General features: G+C 40.0%; 1 protein-coding gene across 1 annotated transcript; it reads right to left on the reverse strand.

The window, feature by feature from the left end:
- LOC134804543 (ficolin-1-like) lies at positions 1-15,263 on the reverse strand. The gene is given in 9 exon segments (XM_063777648.1): positions 1-422; positions 1,463-1,619; positions 1,821-1,947; positions 2,398-2,662; positions 2,996-3,152; positions 4,132-4,215; positions 11,092-11,230; positions 14,290-14,326; positions 14,659-15,263. Coding segments are annotated over 9 exon segments (1,605 nt in total). The 5' UTR covers positions 15,154-15,263; the 3' UTR covers positions 1-278.
- Between the last annotated feature and the right edge of the window lie 2,567 nt (positions 15,264-17,830).

Here is a 17,830-nt window from a genome sequence, read left to right on the forward strand (position 1 = left end):
TGAGACTGATGAAAAAGTATTTTCTTTACAGAGATGTACATACAAAATACCCTACAAAAAGTTTTAATGTATATTGCAGCCCATAACCCATAACGCATTTTTTACTCGTTCTCATTTGACGGACAGTAATACATGTGCCAGCATTCATTAATGTAATTTAAAACATCAGTAAATAAAAGTTGCAGTGTATTTATTTGCAGAATTGTACCTAGGTACGCTAAAAATATTAATATTATTTTAGTGAGAGACCGCGGCGCGCGGACAGTGTTATACTGGAGCTACGCGTAGCCGGTGTAGAAGGCGTCGCTGGCGGCGGGCTGGCCGACGCGGTACTCGGGCCGGCGCGGCTTGCTCTTCGCGGCCTTGCTGTGGACCGGCTTCACGAGCCCCCCCTGCACCTCGCTGTGCATCTCCGTCAAATGCTGGAAAACATTCATTGTTCAGATGTGGCGTGGCCGAAACTAGTAGGTAGCGAGGAAGAAGATAGGAGGCAAACGAGCTGACAAATCGCCCGATGGCTAGGTTAGGCCCAATTACTAGGTACATGTACGCCGTAGGTACTGAAAACTCTGAGCCATTTACTCTACAACAGTGTCTATGACAAACAATGCGAGTAAGTATTAGATCAGTTATAGCTTTCATATTCAGAATTAGGCAATGTATTACCACAGAATAAATAATAGTACTAGGTACAGAAGACTCACTCTCTAACAAAACGCGTCTGTTACGATCACCACAGATATGGCCGCTAGGTGGCGACAGCGCCACGCGCGGCTTATGGCTTTCCCCAAAATTGGTGTGGAACGGATGTACTTTTAGCTACTTGTAGCAAAGCGATGAAATCGCGGAGTGAGCCACGCCTGGTATTACCAAGCTGGTGGGAGTGGGCAATTTCGTCAGCCTGTAGCTGGAGCTCTATTTACCAGTGCGATAACGATACTTATTCAGATACTTACCTATTTTGTTCTGATAAAGTCAATTTGTTACATTTTGTCCGTAGAGATCATTGACAAATATGTTATATTTGACTGCACGATTGGCTCGAATTCGTGTGCGTGACACCACAGTACTGGCCCCATTCTTATTGCCCGTAAGGTTTAGATATACATATGTATATGGTATAGATTTTTTTAGACTAGTTTCCTGTCCGTCTTCATTAGTACTTCCATATCCAACGTCACAGCAAAGTCCACCCCTTAAAGGATGATTTTCACGATAAAAACCATCCCTTGATCTCTCCCGGAACACAAACCGTCTCTATATCTAATTTAATCGATCCAGCGGTTTTGTGTGAAAAGGTAACAGTCAAACAGTTACTTTCGCATTTATAAAATTTTAGTATGGATTTTGGAATATTTGTAATCTCAACCCTTATATAGGTAGGTACTAATACAAAATCAATGTGGTAATTGGGCTCATGTACCTACTCGTATGGTAGAATGCGTTAATACGAGTAGTTTACCCGGATCTTGTCGGGGTAGTCGATGGGGTGGCGCGCGGGCAGCGGCCGGATCATCATCTTGGTGCGCGTGATCGGCAGGCTGGGGCCCTTGAACGAGATCCAGTAGATGGTGTGCGCGCGCCTCTCGTCGGAACTCACGTATAATCCATTTAGATTACTGTAAAAACGATTTTTTTTAATTAAAAGAAAATATTTATGATCGCTCATATATACATAAATACATTGTATTGTCATTGCACAGTCCAGCAATTTGAACAGAAATCGGCTCACTTGATTTACAATACAAGCTACCCAATCTTTCAGTACCATAACAATCATGTAATACCGTAGTTTCGGCGGGATGGTATTTTAGCCGTACCTTTTGTCGCATTCCTTATACCACCAGGCGCCACCATGCTCGACCGCGCACGATCCGTCCTTCCACTCGTCGTGGTCCATGTCCATAGCAGAAAACTTCTGACCGGCGTGGTACGATAGAGAATCACCTGTTATTGATAACCTGTCATTAGTGTGTGTTGTGATTACATGTGATTTACAAAACATGTTTATGAACAAACAACATAAACATGTTTGTTTGGTCTCGCTATTCAGGTATTGAAACGCAAAACAGATTAAAGCCTGCCTTTATTGATAATACCTTTACCTTACGCTGTACTCGGATCACTTTAAATCGCAGGGAAACATTGGTCATAGATTTATAACTAGGTATAAGGAATTGGTCCTCAGGGCGTTCAGACGCTTTCATGATGTATTTCTGTCAAGGGTGCCAACCACATCAAAAATTTTTTAAGTTTGCGTTCAAAAATTAACTGCTATTTTTTACTCCACGATTCAAAGTTTGCCGCCGAACATACTTATATCAAGTAGGGAGTAGAATACTAACATTTAGAAAGGTACGTTCTGAATTGAAATGTTTTGTTCCGCGAGTTACGTACCAGCCGTCCCATAATACGTCCCCAGGGTACTTATCCTGTACCCCTCGTATTCCGGGCCGATAGTCAGCACGGAGTAGCCGGCGTAGGCTTCGTGGCCGTTCTGTGTCTCCAGCTCGACGCGCAGCTCGTACAGCTTCTGGTTGGTGAGGTAGTGCAGCTTTTCCAGCCCGAGCCAGAACTCGCCCGCGAGGTTACCAAACCCGTACTTGTAGTCGGACCAACTTTTGTAGAAATCTTGAGAACCGTCGAAACGGTTTTGAAATACCTGAGGAGTTAGCGAATGCGATGAAATGTTTATCTATGGCTTTTGTTTCTCAGTTCTGTATTTATAGTCCTTTCCACAACACTTTTATTAATTAGGTACTTATGATATGACCTATTAACATTCGACTACAGGACATACCTAGCTAGGTATACGTAGGTAATTAATTGTATAGTCCGAGGCGGGAACGGGGTAAAATATAAATAGGTACTTTTCTAGACGATCGGCTATGTAAGTACCTAAATAATTTATCCTATTTAACTCGACCTGCACACCAAAAGACTGAGCTTAAATAAGCCCAAATGTTAAGCGCACGTGTCTAATCTCGCGCCTTACCGTCCAGCCACCGCCCGCGGTGGCGAGGTCGCACAGCACGTAGAAAGCCTCCATGCCCTCGGGGTGTATCTTAAAGATGCCGGACAAGTTGAAGCCCTGCATCTGGATCTCGTAACAGTCCAACGGATACCGCTCTGAGCGGTCGACGCGTAAAGACCTGCGTGCAACGTTTAAATATATAATTCACAGGCAATTTTATGGACATCCCTAATCCCAACTGCAATGCGACGGAGGGGCCCACGCAGGTTCCCACTTTAGGTGTAGGGGATATGTACCCAAAACTTCTTTTTCTAGTTGTTAAAATCTGTCGGGCTATTCCACGGTGTTATTTACCTACCACGGCTTATACAGGGTGATTCAGGAGACGTGAGCAGGACTAACACTGCGCATTTCGTAAATTATAAGCAACTGTTTCGTATCAGTATTAGTGAGGTTAACGTTAATTTTCTAGTCGTGTTGAAAAAAAAGTTATTAATTTATTTACAACATGCATGGTCACCCTAAAATTAAAATAATAAACTTCCGATATTCTGTGTCAAATTGAATGTCATCACGGTCTGGTTACTTTTGAAAACTCGTATCTCACTCAAGTATGACAGTTTATTTTCTTCGTGATCAAAATGCTGTCATTACTGTTAAAGAGGTTTTATGTTAATAATTAGGTCTTGTTGGTGACCATGATTGTAGAGAATTAAATTAAAAAGTTAAAAAATAGGAAAAAATGTGGTTGTTTCACCTAAATACGACGGTGATCGATTAATTATCAGTTACTGAGTGTGCAGGATTAGTCCTGCTCACGTCTCATGAATCACCATAGAAAATATCCATAATTCAGGAACAAGTATTAGTGTTAAACACACAAATAAATGACTACCGATTATGCTAGGAGGCCGCTTTTAATACTTATAAATAATTTAAAATAATCGGCAAATAGTTAACTAACGCAGTGCTGCCAGTGACAGACAGGAACCTATATCTGTAACTTTTATTTTGTATCCAATAATAAGGGCGAGAAGCCGATATGGCTATGGCCCTTATATTGTTGGATAAAAAATTAAAATGTCGGATATAGGTTCCAGTCGGTGATGCCACTACATTACCACCAATAAATTGTGTAAGCAACCATATAAACTTACTTGCAATCACATTTTTTTGATTTATGCTCCTGTAAAGTCCGTCGGAATTCAGAGATAAGGCCTGAAGCGTCCATCGAGTCCGATCTGAAACCAAACAATCCTCTACATATAAAAGTATTTAAGTAGGTACATATATAAAATGGGATACAGCCTTGTTCTTATAAAATAATGTTGTCAATAGCAGGCATCGGTATTTACATTGTTCGACTACCTAAATAAGCATTTTACTCATAGGTGACTCGGCCAGTGTTTTGAATTCCATGTTACTGTCTACTTAGTCAATAAATACTAGAGATGGGCCGAATATTTGGTGATTATTCGGTATTCGCAATATATTTCCATGCATATTTTTCAATATTAGTATTCGGCGGAATAGTTCGGGTCGAACTATTTCGAAATATTTACCTACCACCCACCTTAATATGAGATCACTCTGACCCACGCTTAATATTATTTTTTATCTCCCATTTATCAACAGATTTGTAGTACATATAAACTTTATATTTTTTTTAAACATAATAAGTGTAGCTTTACGACTATATTTTTTGTTTTCGATTCTTGCTACACTTTACAAAAAAATTGGTAATTATAAAAAAATCAAAAATACGTTTTTTAGTCCATTCTACATTATTCTTTTTTTTTTTGTTAGAAAGTGCATTGTTTTTGTTCTAAAAATAGATTCCTCATCATCAATTTATCCGAAAATGATATATTACATGCCCTAATAGGTATAGTTTTAGAGAAATGTTGCTCCAAGTGAAGCGCCGCAGCATCGAACTTCGCCCCCTCCCCCCACTAACTGAGAGGTGGCTCTCGACGGCTCCCGGTCTGTATCTAGGGTTGCCAGATGGTCGGGATTTGGCGGGATTTTCCCGTTTTTTACCATGTGTTCCCGATTCCCGACAAAGTGTAAACAGTCCCGAAAAACAGCTTCACGTTTTGAAACAATAATTTCAAGCTCCGAACTGTCGTCGAGCGAGCGAGCTGACGTAGTGCCAATAATGTAAAATATCGTTGTTTTTAATACAATTACTTTAATTTGAATGTTTTTTTTTTCCCGACTTATGTCCCAAAATCCCGAAAAATTTCTATTGTTTCCCGATTGTACAAGTAAATTGCACATGCATCATATTGTTCATTTGCCCCATCAGCATTTAGTTTTATATAAAAGTTTCGTAATTAGTCAATAAGTACCTATTCATTCAAAACATATTCACGTTCGCTATTCTATAAGTGTGCACACCTATCAAGTTATAATAAATCAAGTTTATCTCAAGAAATCGTCTTTCGTGTTCCAAATTACTATCAAGAAATTCATCAAGTAAATGTTAGAGTTAGCAAGGACTCTAACATTAATGGTCCTTCGAAATCCATCTTCTGTGCTCCTTTCGTTTGAGGTCAGTTCGACTCAGTTGGCTTCCCACAAGCGGGTTCCACCGACTGGGTTGAGAAGGCAGAACTAGCGGAGCGCGAAGAATATTGAACCAGCAAGTGAGCAAGCAGTCATCAAGGTATCAAGTAAGACAACAAGGTCAACTAAGCAACAAGGCAGTTAAACATACGCGAACAATCAAGAAAGCAAGAAAAGTGAACACGACTTATCAAGAGAGGTGATCAAGCAAGTCTACCACCATTCATTATCAAGTTCTTTTTTTATTCATATTACTAATTATCAAGAAATTGTAATATGGAGGATCTGTATCAAAATCAGGTTCAACTGCAAGCTGCAATCAAGCAAGTGAAAATCAACTTTAAAAAAGATAGCCAAGATCGTAAGACGGAAGATTACATTAAGAGGAAGCTATATTCTCTCGACTTACACTGGGAGGAGTTCAACAGCAATGACGAAAAGCTACGTGAGTTTGACAATCCTAATCACATCTACTTCTGCAACAAGCTTTATGATGATACATATGATAACTACATACAAACAAGAGAATTAATTCAAAAGTCAATCCCTTCAACGTCCACGCCCACGGAAATAGCCAAGCCCAACCCTCTCAACAAACTAAACCGACCCCAAGACAGCAATCTGGAGCAACCAACCCGACATTGCAAGCACCCGGAAGCGAGACAATTCAGCCCGAACCCACGTTTACCTCGCAAGGGAATAACAGCAAACTAGATGAAATGTTACGTAAGCAAAGTAGCAATTTCAAGGCGTTAGCTCGAACGCTGGCTAATATCAAGCTAGACAGCGTCGCAGAGAAATGGGAGCTTGAAGATATCATAAAATCTCTGGACTCTCGCTGGGCTGCCATCGATTCGCTGCACTGGGAAATAGATAGTGAACTCGGGGGAACGGATGAAGACTACGAAAATACCTTTACCAAATACGAAAACGAGCATGCAGCAATGAAGAAGCAAATTAACAGCAAGTTGTGGTCAACATCGCACAGAGAAAAGTCTACCCCACGCCTAGACATCCCCGTATTTCACGGTCACTATCAACAATGGGTTTCGTTTAAAGATTTATTCACCGAAGCTATCCACAGTAACCCATGATTAACTAACGCTCAAAAGATGCAATTTCTGAAGAGCAAAATCAAGGGCGAACCAGAAAGACTCATACAGCACTTACCCATCAGTTCAGAAAATTATACTACATGTTGGGAAATACTAAACCATCGATATAACAACAAGAAACTAATATTTACGACTCACATAAACAACGTCATAAGCCTTCCAGTGATGCAACAAGCTACGTCAAGCCACGTTAAACGACTCCATGACGTCACAATAGAAAGTTTAAACGGTATAAAAAACTTAGGAGTCAACATTGACACCTGGGATCCAATTTTAGTCCATTTATTACAACAGAAATTGGACACCGAAACTCACAACGAATATATGACGGCTCTAAAACAGCCCAGGGAGTTACCATCATTAAAGGAATTTTTGTCATTTTTGGAGGGCAAATTTACAGCTATGGAGTCGTCACGGCGCAAGCAAGAAGCCGCTGTAAATCGAACAAGTTTGAATTCACCATCTACATCAAGTAATCAATACAAATCAAGCCGTTTCAATCAGTATTTTACAAGCAACAAGACTCCCGCCAGTAAGGCAGGCCTCGAATGCCGCCGCAAGTGCCCAGTTTGCCAGCAAGATCATGGAATATATTTTTGTACTGAGTTTAAAAACATGGCTCCAGGACTTAAACGAAAAACAATTACAAAACTTAATCTATGTAGTAATTGTTTATACAATCATAACGGCAAACCGTGCCATTCTACTAAACGGTGTCAAGAATGCAACGGGTATCATAATACACTTTTGCACGAGACATTTCACAATCAAAATGCAGCGTCGCTAAATACGGTCGGAAATCAAAGTCGACAACAAGGATTTGGGACTCACGTGGCACAACAACGTGAAGATGACTATGAAGACCCAAATATCCTTTTAGCCACAGCTATGATCAAGATCCTGGGAAATGATGGAGTACCCCGTACGATGCGCGCCTTAATAGATCCGGGGGCCCAGATGTGTTTGATTTCTGAAAACACCGCTCAACAACTAGGGTTGCCACGACAGCAAGGAAAGGGTGTGATCACAGGAGTGGGCCTTACGGATAGCACATGTAAAGGCATGCTGTATGTGACCTGTTTATCATCAGATGAAAAATATTCCTTCAACACTGAGGCCTTTATTATGAAGGATGTAACAAGAAAATTACCCAATTTCACCTTTCTCAAACCAAGATGGGATATTTTGGATACGTTACCTCTGGCGGACTCCAATTATAATATCAACAACACAATCGATATATTATTGGGTGCTGAAATTTACGCAACTATTTTAAAGCATGGAATGTACAAGCATGAAAATTCATCCCTTGTCGTACAAGAGACTCACTTAGGATGGATTGTTTGCGGGAGAGTACCGCAAAGATTCCAATGCAATTTGGTGTTAAATAACATCGAAGACATCCAGAAATTCTGGGAAATCGAAGATATACCAACACAAACACTCGACACCGACGAAGAAGATGAGTGTGTCAAATACTACAAGGAAACAACGACAAGGTTGGCAGACGGAAGATATCAAGTACGGATTCCTCTGAAAAAAGATGGTCTACAAAAACTAGGCCACTCAAAAAGTAAAGCTGTGGCGCAATTCCGGCAATTGGAATATAAATTCAACAACAATAAACATATTGCGCAACAGTACAAGTCATTTATACACGAATACCTATCTATGGGTCATATGACAATATCGCCGACTAAACAATGGAATAAGGCACGTGAGGCACGTGAGACGAGTGAGTGCTTCTTACCACATCATTGCGTTTTAAGAGAATCAAGCACTTCAGCTCTTCGTGTCGTATTCAATGGATCAGCGAAGACATCTACAGGAGTCAGCCTCAATGATATCATGCACAAAGGGCCTAACCTCCAAAAGGACCTTTTATCGCTAATCTTGAAGTGGAGACAGCACCGTGTAGCTTATATCGCCGACGTCGAGAAAATGTTTCGGCAGATATGGATACATCAAGAAACCAGTCTATCAACTGAAAGGCGACAACAGTTTTTGTGAATCAGACAAATCGGGATGTAAGATTGTCACAACAACATGCGTAAATGACTGGATAGAGAGCAATGCACTAAATACCTATATCTACTTTTGTTGTGAGCAGTGTCAAGTTCGAACACTGTGCGCGGATCAAATAACCGCGCACCAGCTGACGAATGCCGGGCTTATAAATGTAGGTCATGGCTGCATTATTAAGACCGATAATTTCTCGGTATTCCCGCATAAACCACACTGGTCCGAAATCAAAATGAAACCAGATTTATACAACCCAGTTATGGCACCGATAAATCACGTCATCAACATCACCATACCTCACCTACAGCGCAAGAACGAATCTGAAGATCTACAAAGAGAAGCTAACAATCTCGGAGAAAAGATCAAGCAGTTGAAGAACACCGAAGTTAACTCCGAGAGCATATCATATCACGATATTCATCACTACGCTATGATATACGTGATCCTCGGATTAATCGGAACTACGGCATTGATTATCATAATACGACGAGTTCAATGGAGAGTGCCGTCAACGCCGTCCCGAGCCAGCGTCGAGGAGCCACCCGCCGTCAGGCCGACCCCGCCCCGGGCGTCTCCGCGCTCCGCCGTAGTCAGCGAGACTCGCCAACACAGCGACGAAGATCACAGCGAGACGACAAATCTTTCGCGCGTAGATAAAGCGACATCCCCTTCGTTTAAAGTAGTTACTTTTAATTAGATTTAATGTATGATCAAGTTTTCACACAGCATCTTTCTCTCATCTCAACCGCCCCCCGGAATATGTACAAGTAAATTGCACATGCATCATATTGTTCATTTGCCCCATCAGCATTTAGTTTTATATAAAAGTTTCGTAATTAGTCAATAAGTACCTATTCATTCAAAACATATTCACGTTCGCTATTCTATAAGTGTGCACACCTATCAAGTTATAATAAATCAAGTTTATCTCAAGAAATCGTCTTTCGTGTTCCAAATTACTATCAAGAAATTCATCAAGTAAATGTTAGAGTTAGCAAGGACTCTAACACCGATAATAGCGCCTTTCGATCTGGCAACCCTATCTGTATCTGCTCATGACCAGCTAAGAATCAAATGTGCCAAGTTTCAGCGCATACTTAGTCACAAAATGCAAGGTGTCGTGCACTAACAAACCAGCTTTAATGTATTTCAGATTCAGCGTAGTAGATGTTGTAAGTTTTTGTTTTTAATCTGTTGACCGAATAACAAGTGAACATTAAGTTTTTTAATCTATTGAACGCGTTTGTAAACAAGCGAACGTCACGGGGCATAATTTGTGTGTAAAATAAGTAGCTACCTATACTCTGTATTTAAATAAAAGTAAACAAACAATTTCTACATATTCGGGTAGTTATAACATTTATTGGCTAACCAACCAAATACAAAAGCGCCTGGATCTGTCACTGAACGACCTGACTTTAGATTAAAATCAACAAAACATTTATTCATCAAAAATGTAAAATTAAAAAAAAAAATACAGAAAGAGCAACAACAAAAAGGTGGCGTGACTTTAGGTTAATAATTATTTGATCATGTAATGTTTTCATTTACCCTCAACTGGCTTAGGAGCCATTTGAGGGTAGATTTTGTTTACTTTTATTTAAATACCTTAAGATACCTTGTTCTTATTTATAATGTTTAGGTACCTTCCTTCTGTGTGTGTGTACCCCCACTACCCCCAGCTACCTACACTACTGCCCGACCACGCGTCACAGCCGTCATAGCCATTGGAAAATCAGTTTGAATTCGTAATAGTACATAGTCTAATAAAACATGGTCTTCTATTCCCAGAGTGACACAGGCCTACGTCACAACAACATGGCCGCTATATATAGCGCTATCGCATATTATCATATAGCGCTGTCGCATGATGACGTAGGCTTGTGTCAGTTAGGTAGGCTTGTGTCAGTTAGGTGACCTAGAAAAGACGGGAATGGAGTACCAAGCGGAGTATATTATTATACCATGGTAATAGTACACGAGTATTACTGCAATGTTCTGCCGCTAGAGCGCAGCACTAGCACCCATCGTAAACCATAGAGTAACTTATACATACTGTGCCTTAAACTGTTTTTTGACAAATTTTCACAGACAATAAGATATGACATCAAGGCGGTTTTTTTACACAGGGCCTACCGGGAAGCACGAAAATCGAAACTCAGCTATCTGCCTCTTTATCGCTCGAATACGCAAGTGTGATAGAGAGGTTAGATAACAAAATTTAGACTCTCTCGTTTGCAGTAGACAGATTGTGAGTAATTGTGGTAGTGGCGCCCCCTACGCAGAGATTTGCGTAATATTCCCTATTGTGTGAGTTTTAAATGGCTTTTATACGTGGGCAGACAATAATTCTATGTCGATGGGCAGACTATATTACTTAAAAATAGGTAATGGTAAATAATGAATACAAACTTATGTTCCTTCGAGGAGTAGGGGCGGTTCTTGACCTCCGCGATGGTGGCCATGATGGTGTCGATGCCGGCCGTCGCCGAGCGCAACAAGCCGTCCAGCTGCGACAGCCGCTCTTCCAGCTGCGAGTCGGGTCGCCCCACTGTCACCAACAACCACATAATCAATAATGAATATGCATATGGAACTATTACGACAAATATGTCAAATATTCTCTTTCAGTCAATTGAGCTATCTCGACGTTTTAAGGCCCAATAAATGACGCCACCTACCTACCTACCTTGTACGTACCTAATACACTACTTAACTATATAGTGGCTCTGTGAGCTGTAGACCTCGCGAGCTGAGCTTAAAACTGAGTAAATGTATGGCTTCGTTGTTTAGAAGAATTTAGAGAATCTAATTTGACAATTAAAACCTTACCTATCGAACCTGCTTACAAAATTCGGGAATTGGTTTAGAAATGCGACCAGTAGAGTAGAACAGATGGACATACGAAACAATTTTTGGCTAACAGGCCAATTACGTACACGTAACGTACACTGATATCAGAATGACGTCTAACTGATGTCATTTAGTTATCGTGCATTTCGCTGGTTCTTGTCCGTACATGTATTGGCGCAAGCGAGACGCACGATGACTACTAAATAACATGATAAAAATATCATTCCGATGTCAGTGTACGGTCGGTGCCCCAACTTAAGTATCCACGTCGCCATACTAATTGTATAGAAAAGTGGATAGAGTTAGACCAAGAAAAGTCTGCAGAGATTTTGACAGCACACGCAGTGCCAATGTTATTTGTGCCAGTGTCAAAATCTCTGCAGACTTTTCTTGGTCTAACTCTACTTATGTTAGGGAACCAACATTACCTTTTAATTAGCCTGTAAACTGCAACTGAGAATCTTCGTGGGCGTTTGGTTTGCCAGTCTTTTCAGTCTTTGTTCCTCCTCGAGTCGCAATAGAAGGAGTTTCATGCTTTTAATTTTAGTCGAGTAAGAATTTAGATATCTAACTAATCTAAATTCTAAAGAGAATAGATTGTATAGGGGACGTGCATGAACTATAGGGGGCAGCACAGGAGCCGTCAGATCTTTGGCGCGAAGCGTAGATGTGTAGTTTATGATTCCGATGTAGCCCACAAGATGGCAGAACCTACTATGCACAAGAAAACGTACCTACGAGAACGGTTGATGGTAGAACTTGCTTTGGCAATGTACATGTTTCCGATTCAGACCACAAGATGGCAGACCCTCCAACGGGGACTCCCTCTGGTCGCATAACAACTTTTGTCATATTTTTAATTGTCATAACACTTTATGTATAAAATTGTAAGTCATAAAAATCTTTAGCCAGAATTATTCCTGAGCATAACTGGGTTTTTGTCATAAATTAGTTATGTCATAATTTTTGTAGTCATTAATTTAATTCGCATAAAATTTTAAGTCATCTGCTTGATATCCATAATTGTTTTTCGTTCGAAGTATTGCAGTGCATAGTATTAATATAGTCATAAAAAATTAAGTCATATATTTAGTGGTCATAAAAGAAACTAATTATAATAGGTAGGTTAGGTTCGTTAGGTTGCTTTAGATGCCCGAAGGGCAAACTACGCAGAAACAGGAGCCCCGCTCAAGCGGGGCTCCGTCGAATTAAGTGTTTGGACGTAGATTAGGGAAAAGGTTTTTTTCGAGGAGTTGTTGAGAGGCTAAAATTAGTTTCTTAAATTATTTATGTAAACCATTATGGTTGGAAATTATTATGCTACAAAACGTTATACGTAAAAACCTTATAAATATCGATAAATATGCTTTTAGCTGGTATGACATTTGATTCATTATAATCAAAACCTATATGCACAAAAAATTTATGACAACTGCTGAGTATGTCATCAAATATTATGGCTAAAAATGTATGACACAATATAATATGACTTTTCATTTGTATGCGCAATGATGATTATGACACAAGTTGTTATGCGCATCAAAGATATGACCTAAACTTGTATGCAACCCAATATGGACCCCCTCCAACGCGCACGGTCCCTATAGTAAGAGGGTTTTATTGTCGTACTAAATTTTGTAGTCACTGTAAATCAGTGCTGTAAATTTACTGCCATCTTTCGATACAGGATTAAAATGAAAATGAATAAAAAATATCAATAAATGTATATGTATATGTATGGATAAATGTTTTTTTTTATTTTTAGAACGCCATATGATTTTGACCCATGTTCTTTTACTGATATGAGTAAAAATTGTTAAATATAAAATGGTGTCGCCATCTAGACGAGCATAGAGGCCAAAGGTATGGCGCCGTATATTCAAGAATCAAATTTTCTTTAAAGCGCAAAAAGCCATCATTTCTTGCAAAAATTAAACGGATACGCTTAGCGCTTGATAAATAAAAAATACGATTTTTTTCATTTTTTCAAAATAAAATAATAAAATAAAAAACAACAATTGCTACGAAATTTAAGTATAAAAAAATACAAAAAGTTGTGTAGCAGCATACAATTACTGGGGATGGAACCAGGGACCTCCCGATGCAAACAAAAAAAGCGAACGTTTGCAAAATGCGCCATGATAGTTCTTACTAAAGCATACGAAATTTAGCTACTCATTCTCAAGTAAAAATGAAATATCTAAATACCGCCAAAACCAGCGATACAAATTTTCTGAATTTTTGGACATTTAATCTATAAACATATATCAAAAATAAAAAACTCTTATGATATCGATACGATTATTTGTTTAAGCGCTAGGTATCACGACTCCGCCATTTTTAAAAAAATCCAAAAACCGGATTGACAAAAAAAATTTATTTAGTCATAGAATCTGGTCACAAAATTTCATGAGAATCGGTTAAGAATTGCGACCTGTAGAGGAGAACATCCGGAAATACAAAACTAAATATCTAAATACCGCCTAAACCGGCGATAATTTTTTTCTGCATTTTTTGCTATTAACTCTGTAAACATGTCTCAAAAATAAAAAACTCTTATGATATCGATACGACTATTTGTTTAGGCGACAGGTATCACGACTCCGCCATTTTAAAAAAAATTCAAAAACCGGATTGACAAAAAAAAAATATTTACTCATAGAATCTGGTCACAAAATTTCATGAGAATCGGTTAAGAATTGCGACCTGTAGAGGAGAACATCCGGACATACGAAAGCAAATTGCTCGAGTCAAAACGTAGACCTTCGCTACGCTTCGGTCAATTAGGTGGTTACTTTTTGAATTAGGAAGTAAATAGATACATACAGACAATTAAAAGTCGGATGAGGAATGTAGTTGCGCATATGCAATTGCATGCATCTACTTAGTCTGTATTAAGGACGACTCACGACGCTAAGTCACGCTAGACCGGGCCGAGGCGTCCGACATGTCATTTTCTATGACGGCTGATAGGTGATCACGTGGTGCTTCCACAGAAAACGAAGCGCCGAAAGCTCCGGCCCGGTCTGGCGTGAGTCATGCTTTTGAGACTGAAGTCCGGACAGAGTAAATTCCATGGGTGCACAAGCGTAAGGGGAGGGGTGGGGGGCAGGTGCCAGGCAGTACTAACTAACCCGATGGTCCGCCTGAGCGCGGCGCGCCCTGCAGCATCAGCAGCTTCTTCACGACGCCCACCTCCGCCGTCAGGTGATCCATCATCGACCCCGCCTTGAACACTGAACCTTGTCCTCGGATCGATTTCATTATTTCCCCCAGATATTTTAGAATGTCATTAGTTTTATCATGAACTTCGATGTCCAATCGATTAAGCTTGTAATCGATGCTATCAACTTTTTTCAAGTACTTTTCGCTAGATGAAATAGTGTCCAGAATTTTCTCTATAACCGTCTCTGTGTCAGCCTGCCTGGTCATATTTTCACGCCTTTTGGAGAACATCATAGCGTCGTTTAATTCATGTTCGTACTCCTTCCACAGAGCGTCGTTTGACGAGGCTTTTAACGGCTTCACATCGCTTTCCTTGCCCGAGCTATCGACTAATGTTATAAATAAGCAAGTAAAATGGAGGATTGCACTCGTCATGATGATTTGATGAGATGTCATCTGTGCGCGCGAATCGAAGCGACTGACATGTTAATACAATTAACAATAAAAAGCGCGCTGTTTACAAATCCGAAACAAACAATAAAAACACCACTAACACAATACGAGTCACCTGCCGGAGTAGGGTTATTGGGGTAAGGTGAATTAAGGTTATTTCGATAGGTTTTTGGTCTAGTGGAGAGTTACTAATGTTCGTACTGGACTCGACGAAAGAGAGGGCCAGCGCAAAATCGTACCTACTTTGGATATTTATTTTGTTACTCATTTTTATCCAGGCCAAATACCACGAAAAAAATCCCACGTTAATTAGAGTAGGTAGGTATATTATTTTCAGCAGCAGACTCTTGGGTCAAACACAAAACTATGTACCTACAGTTCTGACTAACACACAAGTTTTCTCTCCTGTGGACAATAGTTAACAGCTTGTGGGCATGTAGGTAAAGATTTTATCATACGTATCCAAATAAAAGTAGTACCTTTTCATGTGGATAAGGGTTAAATAAGAAGATTAACCTTTATACCCTTTAACTTTTGGGCATGTCTTCAGGAAAGACGTGAAAACAGTTTTATGTTTGACCCTCTTACTCCTAGAAACAGAACATCAAATAACTTTCAATAATTTTCAGTTGAGACTTGAGTATATGATGTGGGTAATCCATACTATTGCAGTATAATTTTATTTTCATATCACCTGTACGTAACAGGGCTTTTTCTTCCCTGCTAGGGGGAATAAAAGTGGCATTTTTCTGTTCCAGGACACTATTTTTACATTTTTTTTTTGCACATTATTTTTGTAGCTTTAATAATATTTTTAAATATCATAATTACCTCATGATGTGAAATGGTAGCAAAACTATTTCCATCTTAGGCGTAGCAAACTTGAATCCCTCACTACGCTCAGGTTTCTACTTTAGAATCCTTCGCCTTCGTTTAGGATTCAACGTACGCCCTCTATTACACGCCGTGACAAAATCTATTATTATTTTTTTCATTGCTAGGGGCTAGGAGGGATCAAAGTGGCACTTTTCTGTTCTAGGAAATTTTATTGCCAGTATTTATCACAATGAAATATGACATGCACATAACCGATTACAATTCCCTTACAATCGATTACGTGCATACTATTTTTTTAGCTTAAATTTTATTTTGAAACTTACTTAATATTTTTCCTCGTACATAGGTGATGTGAACCGCAGCATATGTGTCACATGGTAGCAAAATTCTTTCCACCTTGGGCGTTATCACTTGAATCCTGGGCGTAGGATCCTATTTTAGAATCCTTCGCTTTGTTCAGGATTCAATGTACGCACTGCGCCCACGACGTTATTTATGTAAATCTATTTATAAAAAATATCCAGAGATTTAGCCGATCGACGTCACTATACCTCTCGCGTCGAGTGATGATCCCTATGGCAGTTAGTTTTATTAGTGTTCCGTACAAAACTTTGTTCACGGAACACTTATGGGATCACTTCGGTCTTGTATTATGGAGTAAGTAGCGGTCACGCATATTTTTTTAGATATTTTTTGGGAGTTTAGCACATACATTTTTTAGAATAGTAACATTTAAGTAATAACCAAAAGAGACTTGGAAATGTCATAGGGACAGAGGGGCTACCGCGAAAACCGAAATTCGCAAATTGCGGGGATCTTTCTCTTTTACTCCAATGAAGGCGTAATAAGACTGACAGAGAAAAATGCCCGCAATTTGCGAGCTTCGATTTTCGCGGTTATAGCCCAGGTACCATCATCCGATGCGAAAAGTATAGCAATTTATAGAAGATTTTTTTAAATACATAGTAAAATGTATCTTGTGTATATGTCGTAGTCAGATCGTATAATCCGCCGTATTACATTACGGCTAGCCGTTATCAAAAACAGGGGCGTTTTGAAATGCGGCGGTTCGACGATTAGCCGGATTGTCATTGCGATACGTTCTTCAATAAGGCGGCCAACGTTTAGCCGCATCGTACTACTATTTTAGATTGTAGAGTGACCAGTTCTTTCGGTCGCCTACGTAACCGGAGTTTGACAATGTTTGCAATTTAATTTATTTTTACCATGGTCCCACCGCACTACATGTGTTTCTTTTCCAAAACATTTCCTTCACAACTTAAATATACGGAGCCCCGCAAGCGGGGCTCCTATTTCTGGGCGGTTTGCCCTTCGGGCATCTGAAGCTACCTAACGAACCTAACCTACTTACCTACCTACGCTTTTTTCCCCAAAGTGTAATGTTTTCACGGACGTCTCACTAAATCAATAGGTAGGTAGGTTAGGTTCGTTAGGTAGCTTCAGATGCCCGAAGGGCAAACCGCTCAGAAATAGGAGCCCCGCGAAGCGGGGCTCCGTCTAGTTAAGTTGCGAAAGAAATGTTTTTTGAAAAGAAACAGTCCGACGAACTCCAGATTTGATGGACACCCCAGCGTTTGTCAGGCAGCGCCACGGGTGTTAAAAATGGGAACTAAAAACTGTCAAAGCGGCGGCTAATGACTCGCTGTATTACATTACGGCTAGCCGTGTTGAAGAACGTATGGCGCCGAATACATTCCGGCGGATTCTCATTCAGCCGCATTCAATCCGGCTAATCGTTAAACCGCCGCATTTCAAAACGCCCCTGTTTTTGAAAACGGCTAGCCGTAATGTAATACGGCGGATTATACGATCCGACTGCGAC

Source organism: Cydia splendana, chromosome Z (genome assembly GCF_910591565.1).
Source record: "Cydia splendana chromosome Z, ilCydSple1.2, whole genome shotgun sequence".
NCBI classification, from domain to species: Eukaryota; Metazoa; Arthropoda; class Insecta; order Lepidoptera; family Tortricidae; genus Cydia; species Cydia splendana.